The 20,706-nt window shown below is 44.6% G+C and overlaps 2 protein-coding genes and 1 long non-coding RNA gene across 9 annotated transcripts; all 3 read right to left on the bottom strand.

The window, feature by feature from the left end:
- Positions 1-3,218: 3,218 nt before the first annotated feature.
- On the bottom strand, positions 3,219-7,807 carry LOC118211921 (zinc finger CCCH domain-containing protein 10-like). 4 transcript variants are annotated; one of them, XM_035389502.1, is made up of 3 exons: positions 7,597-7,807; positions 5,171-6,452; positions 3,219-4,671 (listed from the first exon to the last, which is right to left on the bottom strand). In XM_035389502.1, exons 2-3 carry the CDS (start codon positions 6,323-6,325, stop codon positions 4,159-4,161), a joined length of 1,668 nt encoding a protein of 555 aa, XP_035245393.1. In that variant the 5' UTR covers positions 6,326-6,452; positions 7,597-7,807; the 3' UTR covers positions 3,219-4,158. The 4 variants fall into 4 exon arrangements, with proteins under 4 accessions (XP_035245393.1, XP_035245395.1, XP_035245397.1 ...); XM_035389504.1 differs by lacking the exon at positions 7,597-7,807 and adding an exon at positions 7,432-7,565; XM_035389506.1 differs by lacking the exon at positions 7,597-7,807 and adding an exon at positions 7,364-7,455.
- A 1,582-nt stretch (positions 7,808-9,389) lies between these two features.
- LOC118210487 lies at positions 9,390-11,215 on the bottom strand. The gene is made up of 4 exons (XR_004761871.1): positions 11,126-11,215; positions 10,990-11,016; positions 10,156-10,178; positions 9,390-9,728 (listed from the first exon to the last, which is right to left on the bottom strand). It is a non-coding gene; the product is annotated as an uncharacterized LOC118210487 (long non-coding RNA).
- Positions 11,216-12,446: 1,231 nt separating this feature from the next.
- On the bottom strand, positions 12,447-19,792 carry LOC118210894 (dual specificity tyrosine-phosphorylation-regulated kinase 4-like). 4 transcript variants are annotated; one of them, XM_035387399.1, is made up of 11 exons: positions 17,979-19,792; positions 16,969-17,443; positions 16,335-16,516; positions 15,528-15,664; positions 15,220-15,360; positions 14,987-15,125; positions 14,432-14,513; positions 14,074-14,246; positions 13,695-13,755; positions 13,172-13,286; positions 12,447-13,036 (listed from the first exon to the last, which is right to left on the bottom strand). In XM_035387399.1, the coding sequence occupies exons 2-11, from the start codon at positions 17,006-17,008 to the stop codon at positions 12,958-12,960; spliced, it is 1,149 nt and encodes a 382-aa protein (XP_035243290.1). In that variant the 5' UTR covers positions 17,009-17,443; positions 17,979-19,792; the 3' UTR covers positions 12,447-12,957. The 4 variants fall into 4 exon arrangements, with proteins under 4 accessions (XP_035243290.1, XP_035243287.1, XP_035243288.1 ...); XM_035387396.1 differs by having other exon boundaries at positions 12,447-13,286; XM_035387397.1 differs by lacking the exon at positions 17,979-19,792 and having other exon boundaries at positions 12,447-13,286; positions 16,969-17,633.
- Between the last annotated feature and the right edge of the window lie 914 nt (positions 19,793-20,706).

The following is a 20,706-nucleotide window of genomic DNA, read 5'->3' as shown; positions in this document are numbered from 1 at the left end:
TATATATAATTTTTTGTTTTTTTAATTTGTAAATTAGAAACCACCAGAACAAATGGAGGCCTTTCAAGAGAAAGAATCTTTAGTTCTAGAACCATTTCAAATGTATTAGTATTATTCTAGATCTATAGCCTAATTCTTTTTTTTTTTTTTTTTAAACATGTTCTGTATAACCATTCTGCACTGCAGACAACAAAAATGCGAATATTCACGGAAGTTTTGTATTATTAAAAACTTTGTAAACTGAGCACAGAAGCAAAAAATATGGTTGAACTCTCAGCTACAAATAACCCTACAATAACCATTTTAATTGTAGAACAAAAGTTAAAAGTTTGAAATAACTTAAGTATATATTTCATGAAAAAGTCTCATATTGATGTTTGAAATGACTTGGTGTAGCGTTTTTATGGGAACACAAAAGGTTAGCAACAGTAACCATATGAAACCAGGGTCTGTTGTGTCCACCATGGTGTGTGTCTGTTACAAAGTAAACACATGTTATGTAAGCTGTCCCAAGTTCACAGGGCCATGCGCCATGAGAGTACTGCCCAGTAGTGATCACATGACTGGCCTCATCCAATTCCCCCTAAAGACAGCCAAAATTAATCAGAAACACACAAAGACAGACCAATTTGATGTCACATACTTTCAGGCCAGCAACCACAGAATGAAAAACTTACACAGCCAGTCTAGCTTTGTGTCTGAACAAAGCGCAGTGCATTCAAAGGCAGCCAAAGGTGCTACCAAACAATCCCCTCCAAGAAAGATCAGCACATGCTGATGGATACAGGACACCACAGAGAACAAGAAGCAGTTTAACCCCCCCAGTCTGTTGGTATATATGTCGTGTTTACCCAGGGTGGAATTCTTTACAGCCAACGGTAAACCCTTTCCAAAGCGATATAATGTAAATATAAATTGTTAAAAGCATGAAGTGGTCAATAATGTGTTGTGGTTACTTTAAGATGAGTTATTTCTATACAGATTACATGGTGCAAATCAGCAAGGGTAGCATTTGTAGCTATGAGGCACTGTGTGGTTCTCTCCTCAGAAGTGCACCATGTGCAGTCTGAGGCTGTAGCCGTATTCAGGCTAGTCATTGCTGCTTATGACACAGCAGAAAATTCGGTGCCGCAGCAATACAGGCACTTTGTTTCTCCCTACAACAGATGGGGGAAAACACACGTGCACACACACTCGGCCTGTGTAGGACACCTGCTAGGGGGCACAAGCAGCTAAAAGACCTGCAAAACCTGTCTTTTTAAAAGTGCTTGTGTAAAATAAATCAAATTAGCTAGTTTTCACTCCAGCCATTGCACAGTAACGATGTCCGGTGACTGCAGTAAGTTCAGAACCACAGGCAGCCACCACGCAAGTTCAGCCCGCTCAGCTAAAGCCCAAGATCCCCGGGCGAGGAGACTAATCACACCTTTACTGTCTATCAAGGGGTGACGTCACATTCTACAGTGGACATTCATGTGCCAGCTTCTGCACCCTACAAACCACACAGTGTGCTACAGGGCGCCAAGTGCCTCCATTTTGGGAATGTCGTGTCTCTCACTGAAGACTACAGGTAACCTTTAAGCAGCAACGTTAATGTTTAGGCGTGGGGTGACCCCAGGAAATCTGCGCCCCAGAATACTGGAATGCTTCAGCTGACACTTCACGCAATCGTTTCCATACCTCGAAGAAGCATTATATTTGGAGAGGGACACCAATTTTTCCTAGTGTAAATTTTTAGCTCTTTGAGGCCACAAAAATTAGACCCATTGAGGGCTACTGTATCAGGGTGAGCTGCAGCAGGTGTCTTGAAAACTTGCGAAATCTCAGCAAGTACAGACAGTACTCTGGGTAAGTGGGAACATACTGTGCCTTAATTTTATTTTTGGGCGAACAGTCGATTTAAGCCCTCTCTACACCAATGGAATGAAGCCAATAGTTTCACACAGCAGTACAGCGACAGCCACAGTCTACTGAACATGTATAACCAGAAAGAGCGATGCAGAGGTTATATCCTTCAGCCATTAGCACCTGTGCCAGAAAGCACAATTCATCCATCCATCATCTTTACCTGATTACCTGATTACAATTACCTGATCCCTGGTCAGGGTTGCGGGAGGTGCAGGAGCCTGTCCCAGCATGCATTGTAAGAGATGCAGGTATACACCCGGGACGGTTTGCCAGTCCACCGCAGGGAAGCACAATTCAGTAAGTTTCATATACTAATCACAAAAAGCATTCTTAATCAACTTAATCAAAATGAAAGCATTTCTGAATAAGACACCAATCACTAATTATATAACAGTATCACAGAATAGTCCAAAGAATGTCCTAACCTCACGGTACTGTGAGCCGTACTAGGTTGAATGATGTGCGCAAATAAGGAAGTCTAATGCAATAAAATCAAATCTGATCAAATCTATTATCTTCCGACACAGTTCGGTGTTGGAGGTTTGCCACATGAAATGGAAGGGGAAGAGAAATGGATTACAGTAGAGGGAGGAAGGAGGAAGAGTCCAAGCTGAGGGCACTGCAGGATTTTTTTTTAAAAACCCCACTGCAATTCGGCAGTTGGCGAGTGTTGATGGGGAGTTTCGGACGGGGGCAGCTGCCGCGCGGAAAGCTTCGGCGTAAACCACGCGGCTGCGCCACAGCTCGGCACATGGCTCAGACACGAGCCCGGGGGGGGGAGCAGCTGCAGCCTGCGCAGGACAAAGGAACAGACCCGCTCGTGACCCGGACATTACAGCTGGTGAGAGGCCTGTTCCTCCCGCCCACGACCTTAATTCTGCAGCTGGTGAGAGATGCACCTTATCAGCAAGCCCTGCTACCGTTTGTTTCGCAAAGGTGGGTAAAAACCAACTAAAAACCCAGCTGGGCAGGTCTGCAAGAGAGCGGTGGTGACTCAGCAGTTTCTCCAAGCTTCACTGTAAAGCAATTTCAGAATATGATACTGAAGGTGCCACATAAATGCAATCCTTTATTGTAACGTCATTTATTTATTTTTACTCTCATTAACAAAGCACAGTGTGATCTGCAGAGTCACTTCAGTGGGCATTTCAGATATCTACCACGCAAGACTCACGGGTGGGATTATTTTAGCTGGAAGCTAAACCACAGACCTCAGATTACTTCTCGATACTCTGGTCCGCCAAACGGCTCGGCCTGTACTGGCAGCTAAAATCACGGCGAGAGTTTAAGAAAAAAAGATAAAACAGTCAAACAGTGTCTGATATTTTAATGAGATCCCCTAAAGGAAGCCCCAAGACCACACGAGTGTGTCTTCCAGCTGCAGGTTCATGAAATTCAAACAATATTTTTTACAGACACAAGAAATGAACTAAGTAAAATAGCAAAGGCATTGTCTCGAGGGACACACGGCCCTCGTATAAACGCTATGCTCCGGTCCTGGAGCCCAAACTACACAACCGTCCCAAACCCTGGGGGCGACATGCCCAGCTCTCATCACATCACCTCATCCCCACACTCCCCCCTCCCCTTGTTACAGGTCAGCACCTTTTTTTTTCTTTTTCTTTTTTAAATGATGGACTACAAGGGGGAAGGACAAAATGATAGGTGATAGGCAGTATTTGCTTCGCTTTGTTGTTGTTCTTTTTTTGTGTGCAAAATACAGTTTGTTTACACAGGTGGGACCTTTAAAAAACATAACATTCAACAAACTTTTAAATTCCTTTCTGTCCACTGGCATCCAGGCTTTAGAGCACAATTCTCTGTACAAACATCTATTTCACATATCGGACATTTGCAGATCCTTTGGTGTCTGCGGTTATGAGGGAAAGTACCCCGAAAATACTTTGCAAGCCTACAGAGTGAGGAGTGAACAGCGGCAATAATGTCTCTCTTTAGTGATAATGCCCAGAGCAGAGATGTAAGACAGCAAGAGCTGCGCTAATTCACCTCTCCTCACCACCCTCACTACACCCCCCAGACCCCCCCACCACAGCTCTAGTGTGTGTGTGGTGGACAGTGGTATTTCTTAGTCACTGTACCACTGAGGTCTCCTATTCTGGTCAATAAGAGAAGACATGTATCAGTGGAGGGGAGCAGAGAGTGCACCACCATGTACATGGAGACCCCTTTAAGTTGCTGCCTGAAAGGATGACCCCAGTTTCTGCCGGTAGTCTCTGGGTCCCCAGTGACTCAGTGTGGTAGAGTGGTAATGCGCATGCTCTGGCTGGCAATGGGGTACGACACCATGGGCGTGGTGGCGTGGCTCATGGTGATGCCCGGCAAGGGCTGGGCCATGGACACGGCCACGGGAGCCACGGAGACGGCCACGGGCGCCATGGAGACGGGCGGCGCCATGCCCTGGGCGATGGTCTGGGCGAGGGCGGCGGAGAGCGGCGCGATCTCGGGGTTGAGGTGTGGCGGGGGTGCGGTGGGCGGGGCCGCGTTGGAGGGCGGGGCGGGGGGCGCCCCGGCGGGGGCCACCAGGTCCTGCTGGGTGACGGGGCGGGGCTGCAGGCCCGCACTGCTCAGCGTGGTGTGGGTCTGGGCGATGCTGTGGTTGTAGGAGCTGACGGGCCCCACGGGGGGCACCAGGCTCTGCTCGGAGGGCGCCGGCGTGGAGGACAGGGTCATGACCTTGGCCTGGCTCCGGAACTGGGCGTTCTGCTCCAGCAGGACCTCGTTGGTGGCGATGAGGTTAGAAACCTAATGTGCGAGAGGAGACCAGGACAGGAGGGCAGAAAAAGAAAGAAACCAAATGACATCACTAGTATGAGCAGTTTTAAGTTTTAAGCAGTTTTATTTTCTTCATATTGTAGCTCAATTGTTTCCCTAAACCAAGAAACCTAGCATCATCAGTTTGACACAAAACGCAGAGAAAGTCGAGTGTTTTGCTAATAATAATGAACCAACAAACTAAAGATCATCAAAACTTCTGAAAACTGAATAAAGCTGCATGTTGAAAGCACTGGACCAGACAATTTTATTGTATTCATGTGGATGCCCATTGTCTGCATCTGCACACAGTACATCCCTATATCTCCATACATAGCAAGTCTCTACTTGCTTGTTTTTAAAAGGTCAATTTGCCAATTTTTCCTACTCTATGTATAATTTACTTGCCCGTTTGCCATCTACTCTTCAACCACTTACCAATATCTACTACAATTTTATTTCTCGCTTGTTTTAGCTGTTGTTTACTCACCTGTTTTTTTAGATCCTCCACCCTTTTCCTCAGCAGAGTGTTCTCCTCCTCCAGAAACCTGTAGTCCAGGGGGCGGGGCGGGAGGGCGGTCTGCACCCCCAGTTCATAGTGGCCCCCGCCCCCACCGTCAGCCAGCCGCAGCCCATCCAGCCTCCGCCGCTTCAGCTGCAGGGTGGTGTGGTCCACAGGGGCCTCCAGGGGCCCCGCCTCAAACAGCCCTCCCTCAAAGAGGGGGTCGTACACCCCGCAGGGGCCCCGGTCGAACCGCCGCGGCCCCGGGGGCCCCATGGAGAGACAGCCCCCTAAGCCGACGCCGACGCCGCCCCCGCCTCCCCCCATCATCCCCGGGTCCCTGCAGCCCCCCAGACTCGGGCACCCCATCCCCAACCCCATCATGTTTCCCCCTCCCCCTCCCCCGACCAGCCCCGACATGCTCCCGCCGACGCCCCCGCAGCCGACCCCCCCGCCCCCGACGCTGGCCATCCCGCCCCCGCCCTGCCCCATGCCGCCGCCCACCCCAACCCTGACCGGCTCGTATTCGTAGTCCTTCCTCACGTGGCGGAACTTGCACTTGTTCCCGCGCTGGCACTCGCCCTTCAGGAAGTCCCTGCAGAGGGGCACCTCGCCGCGGCTCAGGGGCAGGTCCGTGGGCGACAGGCCCATGCCGGCCGCCACCTTGCCCCGCAGCCGGAGGGGGAGCTCCCCGGTCTTCTTGTAGTAGTCCTCGTCCTCCTTGGAGCCGTGGACGAAGCGGCAGTTGACGCGGGAGCACTCCTTGTTCTGGTGGTCGTGGCAGAAGATGAACTCGTTCTTCTGCACGCCCAGGTCGGGCACCTCGTTGAAGTCCGGGTGCCGGAAGCGGCAGCGCTTCCCGCGCTTGCACACGTTGCGCAGGAAGTCCCGGCAGACGCCGTCCAGGCTCAGACCCCCGAAGCCGCTCCCATTCCCCAGCGCCGCGCCCCCTCCCATGGCCCCGGAGCCGGACCCGCCCCCGCCGCAAGACCCGCCCCCTGACCCGGATCCCCCTCTGCCGTCCCCTGCTCCCCCCACTAGCCCCGCCCCTGCACCACCTTCTTCCCCGACACCAACGCCCCCTACTCCAACGCTGCCTCCCCCACTGCTACCTGACAGGTAGGCACTGTCACGATCAGGCATGGCGCTTGGCCCCGCGCAGTGGGCACACAGCGGACATGTGGGGCGTTTTGTCCGCCTGGTTCAGTTAACAAAGATGATGCAGCTTGTGCTCCTCTGCAGTGCTTCTGTTCTTCTTCTGTCCTGGCACCTGAGGAAAAACACAGCCCCACACCACACCTTTCAGCAAATCATTTCAGTATTTGCAGAAAGCTCCAAGCCATACTGCTGAAAAATACAAAATGCAGTCAAATATCTTGGAAGTTAAACCTATCCTTTTCTGAATTAGGGGTGCGCTGTGATTGTTGCTAGGCTCATGTCGAAGCCATTCCAATTAGTTTTTTTTGCAGGCTTAGCTATCTGCAACAAGTTAGAAAACCAACCCTGCAAAACGCCCGGTTCCCCAACTCGCCTGAGATAAGGGTGACTGCAAACAAGTAACAGAAAATGGCTAACGTTAGCTTCCTAAAACTGTCCATGTCGTTGGACGAATCTAGTGTTAATTGGTTTGTGAGCAAGATAATTACTGTTAGCTAGCTGTCTTAGCTACAGTAAATTACGGTTTAAAATGTACATTTTCCATATTGGTTCATTTTTCCTCACCCACAGTTCATTTAACGTTGATATTAGCAGATGCTCGGTGTCACGTGTCATATTAAATATGCGCACTGCTGCCAAACTCCATTTACTTTAAGTGAAATTTAGTTCAGCATTGACGCGTTAGCAGGAGAAATTCATGAGGCTATCAGAAGCTACGAACAATCTGCACGGCACCATAGCCTTGTAAGTGGTAGGCCAAGGCGCCAAGAAAATGAGTACAAAGAAAGCTAGCATGGTCGCTTGAGATCTATTGTAAAGCTACAAAAAATATGTAGCCTTGGTTTTACATGGCTAGTTAACATGCCCTTATATTTTAGTCGCATGTTTGACAATGCGTGTGACGTTACTTCCTTAGCAGTAAGGCTGGCTAGCTACGATTATGTGATACAGCTAGAGTCAGCTAACGTTACAGTAAACATCGTAGTAAATAAACAAAACCCAATGTTAGATAAATCTACCCACATCCTGTGAGATTCGCTTGTTAGTTAGACATCCATTAATTACCACTAAGAAAGCAACCCCGTGTTTACCAAAGTTAGTTTAGCTAGCTTTTTTTCACCAAAACCGGCACACCGAATTGCTAGGTAGTTTGGAATGTAGCTTTTTATTTATAAATGCTGCGGCCCGTGCACGTTGCGGTCCTTGTCGCTACCATTACATTTGCTAGCTTGCTACTCAGCCGTCAATCAACTTACCCGCAATAATTTACTAATTTAACTTGCCCCAAACATGTATCTGTCCGTTTGGTATGCAGTTGTTTCGAATTTCGTCTTGTTGGATCGATTATTATTTCTTTAGAACCATGGCATAGACTACATTTCAATAAGGCGCAGCTAGCTTGGTTTCTCATTAGCTTAAAGGCCACACGGCTAAGCACAACAACGCGCAGCAATAGGACATCAGGTCATGCGATAAGTAGAAGAGGTTTAGTATACCACCCACCAGAGACAGGCTCCAGTACTGCAAAGAAACTAACAGTACCGCTAAATTTTCGGGTAAATTGGAGACATTTGGCTAATAGTTTTGTTTTTTGAAAATTTGTGCTCATCATATTCAAACAGATGTTTGTGGAAGCAAACGCACACCCCATTCAAAAATCAATAATTACATTTTTATGATCTATGTATGGCAAATGCCTATACATCATATCTGTGTTCCTCAAAAACCAAGTCACAAGATCCAGGGTTCACTAGTAATGTATTGTTTGCATGCAGTTTCTCAACCTTGTGGAAAGAGTACTGTTGAAGGAGAAAATAAAATGCAGAAGAAATGGCAAACTGTTTCATGGGTCCTCAGAACTTGAAAAGGGCAAGAACTGGGAACAGACCTGGGTAGCCGGTCTTGTTCTCCAAAATGCCTTTAATATGAATCATTTACCAGCAGTTTTGCACAATATCTGAATACTCCCCTGTACACCAAAATAACATCATACCAAACATATCCATTATAAATGGGTACAGAACAAAGTTACTACAGCGTGAGACACTATGCAAAATATTTCATATCTACACCAAAAGCTTAATGAAATTTGATAATCAGAAACACTGCTTACCATTTACTCCAATGTTTAGGCATTTCCCTCATTGTCAAAACCACAAAATATCAGTATACTTACATATCCCCTATGCTTCTAACAGAAGTTGAATGTGTAGGCGAATCACTTGAGCCATGCAAGAATATTCCCCTAGATTACCCAAGCATGAGCGTATCAAACGGAATCCCAAGGGCGCCGCAGTGCCTGTAGAGTTTTGTGGTTTCCTTTCAATCAGCTGCCAAGGCCTTGAGAACAAGGTGTGCAGATTCCTTAGCCAATCGACTTAAACCACTGGTGCCAAAGACACCTTGAAAACCAGGAGACAATGCAGCCCTCCGAGACTGGAGTTAGGACACCAGTACCGTAGCATTTAATTTTTTTGCTGTATTAAGACTACGGAGAACGAAGGACTTTTTTTGCAGAATTTTACCCGACTGACAACTTGGAGCTTAAACCTTAGGAGCAACCTTTTTCCAATGACTAAATCCCAGAAATGGAACGGTTTGCTTGCTGATAACAGCAGAGCAGGGTGTAATTTTACAAAGCACCACATTTCTCATCTGCCCATCTTCCCTGAGCAGCCGATATTGGTCACATGCAATTTGGACTGATACCTTATGAAATTTTAACACCCAGCATAATTAAAATGACTGCTTGGTTTCTCAAAGTTAAACCTTAGCAAGCAGGAAAGATTCCCATTTCACTGGTATGACAGAATATTTACAGAAAATATCCTGCTTCTGTAGTAGCCTTTCAGCAAGTAAGATTAACAGGAGAAAATGTATACCCCCTAACAACTGTTCCAAATCCCTCCAACTTTTAGTTCTCAGTAAGCACCAAGTTTGAGATGAATCAAATTTAGGTATCCATCTACTATATTACCAGAACATCCTTATGCTCGATGTTTTAAAAAAGTTGGTATAACCTGACATTAAACACAAAGACATACAAGAATGATTTGTAACCAAAAAAATTTAATTGAGGTCTTCCAAACAAAGCAGCTGTGCCGGGCAAGTTAACAGTCCAGAGCGCCACGCGGAGAAGCGCCGTGTCCTTGGTCTTCGTCACCGAACTCACGTCACCAGGCAGGACCAACAACCGGGCAGGGGGCAGGGTTGCGGCCTTCCCTCCGCAACAGTGAGGCCCGTGGTGGAGACGGCATGGTGGGGAGGCCGTCCTAGGCAAGCCACACGGATGACGGGGGCACAAAGAGCAGGGAAGGTCACCACAGCTGCAGTGGAGGGGCCAGTTTACTTTGACCTCTGCCTCATCTTTCGCCTCTTGCGCTTCAGCCTGTAGAGGAAAAGGGAATGATGGGAACAGATGCAAGCTGTACTTCTAGGTTTTCAAATGGCTGCGATGTCTGGAGGTTAAAGCAGGGGGTCCCAACCCCAGGACCCGGAGAGCTATGGGGCCAGTTAGTTTTATTTCAGGATTAAAATCGGCAAACCAATTTAAGAAATTAAGTGCAGAGTAAGGAATCCATACCACCAATATCAATCTGAGGCCCTTCAGAGTTGGGAACCCCTGAACTACATGGGTTAACCATTACTGATCTGATGAAACCAAATATACATGCAGTAGACAATACAACTTAAACACAGTATATATTAATCCCAACTCTGAGAAAATTACAAGCCCTGCAGTATCTTTCACAAGATTACTCTTGAAAATCTACAGCACAACCCTAGTGCACCAACTGTTGGGGTAGAAATCTTACCTGCGCATACGCTTCTTCCTCCACTGCAAAAGAAAATGGTTTTAAATTGCGGTTATGCACACAATGCAGAGGGAACACAGTCCTGCACAACAGCAAGTGCTTGGCTCAAATGGTTGGAAGCTTCTACAAAACTGGTGCATTCTGATTTGATTCAAACTTTTCAGGTACAGGCAACATGTGGGCAAAGCCAAACTAGTTCCCACTTCTGTTTGAGAACAGTGCATACAACTTGGCAAACGTATAAATTGACATCATTCAATATTGTCGAACGTAGCTACCCCGTCTGGCGAGTGTAACGCTAGTGCGTATACAAAAGCTTCCAAATGTGTGCCTTATCGTAAGTAGCAGGGGCAAGTTAGGCCACAACCGGAACACAAACAAGCATGACTGATTCTACCACGAGTGACGCATAAGACACAAACCAGTCTATGCATTACCACACACAGTAAGAAAACAATTCTTACAGTAAATTTGTCGAGTGAAAGGCTACGGCAGCTTTTCTTTTCATTACTCGAGCCAACTTACAATATTTAAAATTGGCTAGCAGTTTTGTTAACGTTATTCTGGTGCAACGATTTTCTTACAGGAACACAAAATGGATGCCATGCCGTATCGCTTCCAGTCCAGCAAACTTGCAAGCTCAAACACCTTCCTAGACAACGAATATTAGTATAGAACAAGAGCCTAGCTAAATAATGTTGACACTGACAATTAAAGTTCGAAAATCTGTATATTCTGAAACATGTATTGTAATAAAACATGACTGTCTGACGAGTGAGTAGCGCGCTTTGCCGCATCATGTCGCAGGACATTAGTTTATTTGCAGAAGCTTACCTTTGCTCTCATTTTGTGGAGATTGGTCTAAAACAAAACAAAATATCACATGCGTTAAAAGATGCAAAGGATGGTTTTAACAATTTGTTGGATTGATATGGATATAGTTGGAAGCAACAGAACAAGCATTCATTACCTTTCTAAGATGGCACCAACTCCAAGAGGACGTGACGACAGAAGGGGTGGGTATTTATTAAGTCATATTACGTCACACACGAGCACTTACGCCGTGGCCCTATAGGAACTGTAGTTTTTGCATTGGGCTACCCTTCCAGCCAGGGGTGTCTAATCTTATCCGAAAACGGCCAGTGTGTGTGCAGGTTTTTTGTTTTAGCCCAGCACTACAACACCAATTAATCAATCAATTAATTAATTAACCATGGTCTTCGTTCGAGAACTTGATAAGTAGAATCAGGTGTCTTAGTGCTGGGCTAAAACAAAAACCTGAACCACACAAGCCCTTTTATGATAAGATTGGGGACCCCTGTTACAGCCCGACATGTTAGTATGTTTCATTTAGATTTTTCATCTAAGGTTCACAAATTACAAATAAGACTAGTGCAAGTTGCATACTAAGCAATAAAAGGAAATGAACCACATACACTCAGGCACGTTTTTGTACTCTATTTTTTTAAATCAATCAGAAAAATATGCATATTCCACAACACATTGTATTTATGGCTATGGTGACACGTAAGAAGATTGGGACACTATCTGGTACATCCAGCTAAAGCACTGGCACTCTTTGTAATGATCCAAATTAGGAAATAAAATGTGCAACAATGATGTGCTTTTTGACTTGTAACCAAACTATACATATACTTTTTTCTGACGATGCATGTAATACGAGTGGCTTATAACTTTTACATGTTGAATGGACAATTGTATCTGTAGATGTAACATTTTAACAGAGAAAGAGTTTTGCTGTCGTATAGTGGTTAACAAGTTCATTCCAAAGTATAAAGATAGCATTCCCTGTCTTTCAGGTGCAAAGGCATGGGTCTGCCAGAAAAGCAAGTTAATTGTTAACTTAGATATAGGCCTGGATTTAATATCTCTTCTTAACAAAGCAAGTGTTGCTTTTTTCTTCATAAGACATGGTGGAGTCACTAATCTTTAATCTTTATTTTGAGGAAAGTTAAGGGAAAATCTTGATTGAATCTAGTCCATAGTGCTGCTAACTGTGAAGAATTTACCTTGCCCTGCAAAAATAAAATCAAACATTTGATAAAGATGAGCAAAATTCTGAATAAAACAAATAATAAAGGTAATGAGCTATATTTTAATCTCAAAAAATGGGAAAATTTTATTTTTATGCTAATATAATTGAGCAGATTAAAAGATTTTGTTTATAAAGTAATATATTTTTCCGAAGAAGATACGTCAAAATTACTCACGCCTGTAATCCAACAAATGTAAGTTGCAAACAAATTTTTAAAATTTTTTAAAAAAAAAACAAAGATAGCCCTTTTCCATTATGAGGTAATATTTTAAGAAGTAGAAAAATATTTACCAAGAAAATACCAAACTTTCTCTCCCTCTATGATGTAGGTCTTGAGGCATGTGCCTTGTGTATTTATATGATCGTACCTACATACACCTAGCTCTTTAGGTGCATTCTTGCCATGTTTATAAGTTGCTTTGTTAAAAATGTCTGCCAAATGACAAAAATTTGGAATGAACAAACGTAGAGAATTTTGGCTTCACCTAGTTTATCTGGTTTATGTTGGTTTCCTGCTCTTCTTCTTGTCAGTTTTAGACAGGAGCTGTACTTTTGTGGTTGGATCTTCCGGATTGGTCAATAACAGCCATAGCCTGCCTCCTGATCGGCCCACCTGGCCCCCTCCCCCCAGCAGATCTCCACTGGCAGGCAGTGAGGCTGCTCTTGGTTCTCAGCACCTGCATCTGGTTCCTCATGGGTCCTGATGGCAAAAAGGACGGACCTCTCCTTATGCGCTTCGCGGCCCATCATAGCGTCTCCATTGGCTTCTGAAGCCACTGGTGTTGGGCTGCCTCCTCCGCGGTCATGCGCTGAGAAGGGTCCCACCTGGATGGCCCCAGACACACAGAGTCAGTGTGCTTGGGCACGGGTTCCAGGACCAATGGCCTATTGACCTGACAGTGACACTCACAACATCGGTTTGTCTTCAGTGTGATAAGGCAGACCAGACACAACACGTACACAAGACAGCGCCTCATGAAGTCTAAAAAAAGCAAATCCACGTTCTTCAAAACGCTGGTCAGTTCTCTGGAGTTAGCTGGCTTTCTTGTGAGGTTTTTTGGCTGGCCCTCAGAATCTGTACACACATATAAAAACCATCAGTTATCCCTAAATTTACACAGATTATTGAGTAAATTCATTGGATTCACATAGTGCCATTTCCAGTATTTGCTGCCACACAGTCTTATCATGAGGACATTGAATATATTGACATGCGCATGTTTGGGCTCCAGGTTAGCCATGCTAAGCATAAGGATCCCGCATGTGGGAGATTGGAGTGACCTATGGAAATAAGTAGTGCTTAATGTTGTGGTGAATAGCCATAGCAAAGTTTTTACATCCCAAACCAGAATTTTCCATTTTGTAAAGTGTCCATTATGTAAATGGATAATTTTGCATTCATACAATATTTCTATGTATCTAAACACAAAATTAGGAGAACGCAAGATTTTCATAACTTTCAATTTTTGTGTAAAGTTCTCACCAAAAAATACCTTCCTTCTGGGTGCCATCTGAATAATGTCATCTGGGGGCATTCCCAGCACCTGAAACAGAGTGTGATAATGTATCACGCCTTAGCACACTGCTAGAAAAGCAGAACAGGCAGGTACAGCCACTGTGTGTCAGAAAAAAGGCCCAAGTTAACGTTTGGGTCAACAAACAGACCTTTCAATGAATCTGCGCTGCCTGTAATGGCCACTGAGTGCTTCTCCTGATGTCACCCAGGAAAGCAAACACACATTTGTGTATGGAATCTAATAAACCACTGTTAAAGTTTGAGAGAACAGCCCTTGACGGCTGTTGAACAGGTGCTATGTTACAAGGGTGAGCAGTGAAGAAAGTGTATGCAGTGCTGCTGGTACCTCCATGATGCAGGAGAGCTGATCTGCCTCATTGGTCCCAGAGAACAGTGGGTTGCCAGTGTAGAGCTCAGCCAGGATACAGCCCAGACTCCACATATCAATGGCTGTGCCAAAGGGAAGGCCTAGGATCACTTCTGGGGCACGGTAGAACCGTGTCTGGACATAGGTGTACCCTGAAGACACACCAAAAGCAGAGAGAGAGAAATTGATAAAGCATGAGAGAGAAAAATGATAAAGAAGGGAGAAGGAGGGAGAAAGTGATAGCAAAAGAGAGAAAGCAAAAAACAGAAATGCAATGCACTCAATGCACTCAACATGCACTGTGTGTCACTGTGCAGGACAAGAGGACGATGCCTACCTTTCTGGTGCTCGTAGAAGCTGCACCCAAAGTCGGCCACCTTGATGTTTCCATGTCTTTTCTCTGACAGAAGGATGTTCTCCTTTAACAGGAAAAGGAAGAGTTGATAGAATAATTAACTTTTTTGTTGTATACATATATGAATAATATGTTTTTTCATAATAGTTGTTTTCAACACAGTTTTAACATTGTATGCATTTCATAATTTTCTTGGGTTAATGAACAGTGATGAATTTTATTTTGCACTCTTACAAAGTAATTCATAATATGTGTACCTAACACCCTCTAGAAAGGGGTTCCAAACCCTGGCCCTGGAGAGCTACAGGCCCTGTTGATTGTTTCTTTCATCTTTAACCATTTCAGATGCATGGGCCAGGTATGATGAGGTAATCGCAATCAAATCAACTGATTTCATGTAAGTTCAAAGAACAAAAACCAGCACATGTTGTGACTCTCTGGGATCAGGGCTGGGGACTGCTCTAAATGAAAAAATCCCAATCTATTACAGAACCTTACACTGTTAGTGCCCTTCCAGTCTACTACAGGACATCATACCGGCTTGAGGTCACAGTGGATAATTTTTTTCCTGTGGAGCATCTGCAGGCTGGTGACCAGCGCGGCAGCATAGTGATGTGTCTGGGACAAGGTGAAACCATGGAAGTTGTTGTTCCTGATCAGCCTGTACAGGTCCATTCTATATAAAGACAGAGGGTAAATTTTTCTACGCATATGGAACTGCTCAGGTCTTCTCATACTGTATCTCCACACTCCTTCGCAGAAGCACTCACCCCTGGAGCTCGAAGACAATGCAGATATGGTTCCGGAAGTTCATGTGTTCCTTCATGTGGATAACGTTGTAGCAGTTCTCGCTGTCTTCCTTCCGGACCACATCCAGGATCTCCAGTTCCCTGAGGGCCATGCGGCTGGCACTGCAAGCAGACACAAAAATGGAACGTGAAGAACCACTCAATACCCAAACAAGTAAGCCCAAAACCATTATATTCCACTAGCTTTTAGCCTTCTGGTCCATTATGACCCTCTAGTGTACAGCCTTCTGCTATTCAGAAAGATCTTTTTTAGGGAACATCCTCATCACCTCTTCTGGTTGTGGATAATTTTCAGGGCCACCAGCTCTTTGGTCTTGTGGTCCAGGCATTTCAGAACCAGGCCAAAAGATCCTTGCCCAAGCTTTTCCAGAATCTCGTAGCGGTAGGAAATGTGGTCACGCAGTACCTGAATAAACGCAATGTCATGAGAAATTTATCCTGTGAAGCCTATCTTTCCACCCAGACACATCAGAGTATAACCATGTTTATTGAAACACTCTTATGTTTGATAAAATTTCTATTAAGGTGGATGTGAGACCAACTTTTTTTCTGTCAGCAATATAAGGCTGTAGGACTTTAAAATGTTGGGTGATGTTGGGTTGATGTTTTCATACCATTTCTTGTATTGCACGGCCAGTTCATAAAGACAATCCCTGTAGTTGCCTTGGATGTAAAGCTCAATCCAAAAGGAAATCACTGATTGACGCCATGATGCCAACTAACATATCATGACAAAAGTTAAAGTCAATGCAGCCAAACACAGGTTATCATTCAGTTAAAATGTTGGGTCCATGTTTTCAGAGCAATGTTCTATGTTCTATATTATTAATGTCAAGATGAAAAGCAGGTCAAAGTATGCCCATGCATTCCATTGTATTTGTCATGTCATGTCAGTGCTTCAAGAACAAGAATATGCATGTTTTATTTTCAGCCTTTTAGGCAGTTATACTCTGGACCATATACTGATCCAGTGACTTTGTTTTGAGCTGGCATTGTGGTTGCATGAACAGGCATGTAAAACAGATCCAGCCACAAAGACCCTACAGTGTCATTATGCATCCTTCAGTGAGCATTACCGGGATATAGATGCACTTCGCATCATCATAGACGGAGCTGGTTTCCTCAGAGTTCTCAGGCATGCCTTTGGCATCCCCCCTTTTCCTCTCAGCGCCCAGGCCCAGGTACCAAATCTGAGGGAAGTCCAGGATCTCCTTCTGCTCCAAGCTGGTCAAGTTCTCAAGGAAGTGCTTCATAGCAACTGCCAGGGGAGCGGGGGTAAGGGGGGGGGGGGGGGGGATCTCCTTACATCGTTTACAACAAACATGCTCATTTCCATAACATTACAAATAATGTTAACAAACATAATCCTCACTTCCACTGACAGTTGATGAGTTCTACTCATCTCACACAGGAGGTAGTTGTGGTACATGGACTCTGTACTGTGACACTGGTGAGGCAGAGGACCTCTGAATTCCCACTGCTCTTACTGCCGTATGGCTGATATGTACACCTCTGATACCAGGTTAATTCTCACGCCCGCCCACCCCCATGCCCAGAAACATCCACGCTACTAATCCAGTAATCTACTCATTTGTAATAGCTGTTCTTACTACTGTACACAATGCCCCGTTACTGGGTGCATATCCCCCCCTCCCCTCCTCCCCCCCAACACACACACAGTTCTCCTCCCAGGCTCTCACCCAAATATACCTTCTGGTGACATGGGCAGTGTCAGCCGCCTCCAGGCCATTTTTGGCTTGTTGGAGACACTCTTTGCCTCCTCCTCTGTGGGCCTCAAAGGGATGCTGACCTTTGACTTCTCTTTCTGTCAGGTTAAAGGGTCAAGAGGTCAGCTATAGAGGGACTTCAGTCCTCTCACTGGCGATGTACTCAGAGAATTGCTCAGAACTCTATCCAGGTCTGTTTAAACAATGGGCATAAGATGCCTGCACACAGTGATCACTGTGACCACAGTGTTAAGGGCACCCCTATGAAAGGAGAACTCTGGTCTCGCCTGGTCTGTCTGGATGCCACACTCTACCACTTTCTTCCTGACGTCAGGCATGATGCTGCACTTGAGGGAGAGGAGCTTTGGGTTGTTCAGCATCGCCACCACCTGCCTGGCTGTTACCTGCCTGCCGGGCACCTGCACTTGGGCCGCAGTGCCCACATTCACACCATTGGCCTGGTCACACGAAGAGAAGAAGAAAGATTATGACAAAGGAGAAGAAGAAGAAAAATGGATGCAGGATGAAATGAGACAAGAGAAGACAGGAGATGATATAAAATGCATTTTGGGTGTGGGTAGGATCTGTATCTTGCCAGATCCTACCATATCTCTGCTGCGCAAAGCCAACTTTTTTGTAGCAAGCTACCTGGGGAGCATGCTAACTAGTGAAAATTTCCTGAATAAACATATATTATCCATCTAATGTAATAGCAGTAGAAAGTAGTTGATAAACAACATTAATTTCAAATGTTAATACATTGCACTTAATCAAAAGAAGATTAAAGCAATGATTCAGGATATCTTCGATAGCAAAATAAAACAATAAAAAATAAAACCCTGCCAACATGCTTCTGAGAACAGAAAAATAATTTGCCCAGAGGTTACAGGGAAAAAGCTTGTAAATATGGCAATGATCAGGCTTTGTTAAAATGGTTTGCAGGATTTGTTTGCTGGACAGAAAGAACCACAGAATTGAGAGCGTTCCTGTTACCTGGTCAGCCTGTTTGGTTTTATCCACCTTCTTCCTCCCAACTTCGGACTGGGCACTGCACCTGAGGGGGTGGAGCTTAGCATTGTTGAACATGGGCGTCACCTGCCTGACCGGTACTCGCATCTGTGTGGTGCCCGTGGCCACATTCATCTTCTACAGGAAGAGGAAGGACAAGAGGCAAGGTGGGACAGAAACACCAGAGAAATCAAAGGGTGATTATCTAAACAGGATTAGAGTAGGAGCGGCTACAGTCCGTATCACTGAACCCATGCCCTGCTGGCGTGGACATGGGGGTGGAGTTACGGTGACCCAGACCCACTATAACAGGTCCCCAGTTCTAACAGGCTTGTGTGGCAAACACAGTGGTGCAGTTTAGCGTGCAGCGAAGAGCCAGCGCCGATTTCACCTGACGCATCTGGTGCCTGTTCTCCATGGCCTTCTTGATGATCTCGGATTGCAGGCTGTACGCTGGGGAGCGGAGCTTAGTGCACTGCATCGCCACACAGGCCTGCTTGACCAGAGACTGCATCTGGGACACGGTTCCCGTGCTCCCGTCAAACTTTCACCAGGAAGGATGAGGAAGGAGAATGAGAGGACAGGAATGAAGACGAGATTATAGGAGAGATGTCCTGCCAGCTGGGATGGGATATTTAAATGGGATGTGCATCATTACATTCTGTTTAGCACCAATGCAGTTGTGTGAATGAGTCCCCAAATTATATCCTGGTCCTGAAGTCTGTCGAGCCGTGTAAGGTGTGGGGGTGGAGCCAGGAAGAGGCACACACACTTGAACAGGTGACAGGTCGATGAACACTTACCATTTTCTCACATTTGTTACAGTCATCCTTATCCTCAATGACCTTGTTCTCCATTTCTGCTTTTCTGTTAAAATAATGCATGCAGACAAAACAGTCTGCAATTCATTATTTATGTATCTTTATTGATAATGAAATTAATTAAATGAAATTAATAATGAAATTGAATCTCCAAATCAAGCATTGAAGTAATTACCTGAGAAAATAACCATTCGTCCTCCAAGGTAATTTGTGTGCATGTATGCAACCTCATTTATGAGAACAGACTAATTACTGTGCTATATGTTTAATTAACTGTAAAGATGAACTCCCCTTGAAAATAAAATAGTTCAGCAGCAATACAATTTAGGTATAAAAGTTAAAAACAACAATTGCATAAACTACATAAAGAGCAACCTGCAAGTACTGCAGGAATGCAGTTTGTTCACCCTAACGGGTGCAACGTCAGTTATGCTTACCACCTCTTAACTAAACTGGGGAGTTCATGGCTGGTATACTGGTTCTGCTAACGAACTGACGAAGACTGACGGATTTGATCTCTCGACTCGTTGCTCCATCACATTGGCCGATATGACATTAATTATGACGTCACAATAACATTCACAAAACAGCGCCAGCAAACTGAAGAACTGTGCAATGTAAAAAGGAGGCTTTTTTTAAACCACAAGGATTCTTGAAATGCCAGCTTGGTTTGACGTGTAGGCCACCTTTACTTCGAAATCTACCTATCATTGGGATTAAACGACAGTTTTAACGTTTACATTGTACTTAGCCATGTATTGATACTATCCTATAGTATAATTTGTTTACGCCTGATCTTTGACATCAGTGTTGACTGTGAAAGTCTCACCACTCCCAATAAAAACATTTGATTAATGTTGACCCAGTCCCCACCCTTAATATATTTATTTATTTTTTACAAAAACCAACGAAAGCTTTTGAACTCCTACCTATTTTGTCAAACCTGCATTTATTGTACGCCGCTTTGGATAAAAAGCGTCTGCCAGATAAATGTAATGGAAACGTAAAATTTACAGCAGGCCCTTTAAATTTTTCTTATTTCACAGTCGAATCGAGACCTGTGATACTGTATATGTCGACTTAAAGCGTTTGCGATGTTGGTCCGCCAAAAAAAAAAAGAAGAAAAAAAGAGCAGCTTGAAAGAAAATGCAATAAGGTGAAAACAGGTGTCTGAACGTAGGCTATTGATACCCGCCAGAATCAGCTCAAAACGTTTTTATGATTGAATAATGTTCCCTTTAATCCAGCCCATGTTTTTAAAGAAATTGCTTTTGAAATATAGGTCGTAACTCAGGGGTACTCAGCAAAAGATGCAAGTAAATTGATTAGTATAATGCGTGCTACGCAGAAATTATTATATAACCGTAGCATACTTATACCTTAAAGGCCGGTGGTTGTTATTTTCGCGTATGTTTAAGTACATGTAGTTTATGGTTCCAAATATGAAGTAGCCTATGTTGTACAATATCAGTCTTACTACACAGAATTAGTTGGGTGATAGATACAATTGAAAGAAGCAACATGTAAGTACAAATTCAACAACTGAAGTAACAGTAAAACATTATAGATATGATCTGACATTTAGTAATATGCTTTATCCTTGTAGGCATCGAGAGAGTGCACATTTTATCTGTCTATTGTACATTGATCTTGTACAAGATATAGAAACGAGGCACCTTATGAAATGCAAAAAATATATATATGAAAGCAATACTGGCAATTAAAGCTGTCAGCAGCGGTGCCCCGTGGCCTGCTCTCTGAGACCAAACAGCGCCGGGCATGATAAGCATTTGAACAGGAAACCTCTGGAAAAAAAAACAAAAAAAAAACTAGGAAGCCAGTTTTACGCGTAATAACCCGAGGTTTTGCCACGACAGTACGATCTCACTGTA

This window comes from Anguilla anguilla, chromosome 13, assembly GCF_013347855.1.
Source record: "Anguilla anguilla isolate fAngAng1 chromosome 13, fAngAng1.pri, whole genome shotgun sequence".
Classification (NCBI taxonomy): domain Eukaryota; kingdom Metazoa; phylum Chordata; class Actinopteri; order Anguilliformes; family Anguillidae; genus Anguilla; species Anguilla anguilla.
Note: the sequence above shows the minus strand (reverse complement) of the source record. Positions and strands in the feature narration are given on the sequence as shown.

Bases quoted from the DNA above. Each gene is read 5' to 3' on its own strand.
- LOC118211921 (XM_035389502.1), bottom strand. From the start codon at position 6,325: ATGCCTGATCGTGACAGTGCCTACCTGTCAGGTAGCAGTGGGGGAGGC. The intron at 4,672-5,170 runs GTGAGTAAACAA...CTCGCACATTAG, and splicing joins TGGAGGATCTAAAAAAACAG to GTTTCTAACCTCATCGCCAC.
- LOC118210894 (XM_035387396.1), bottom strand. From the start codon at position 17,008: ATGGCCTGGAGGCGGCTGACACTGCCCATGTCACCAGAAG. The intron at 15,665-16,334 runs GTAATGCTCACT...GCGTTTATTCAG, and splicing joins CGAAGTGCATCTATATCCCG to GTACTGCGTGACCACATTTC. The intron at 15,126-15,219 runs GTGAGTGCTTCT...GTCTTTATATAG, and splicing joins ATTGTCTTCGAGCTCCAGGG to AATGGACCTGTACAGGCTGA.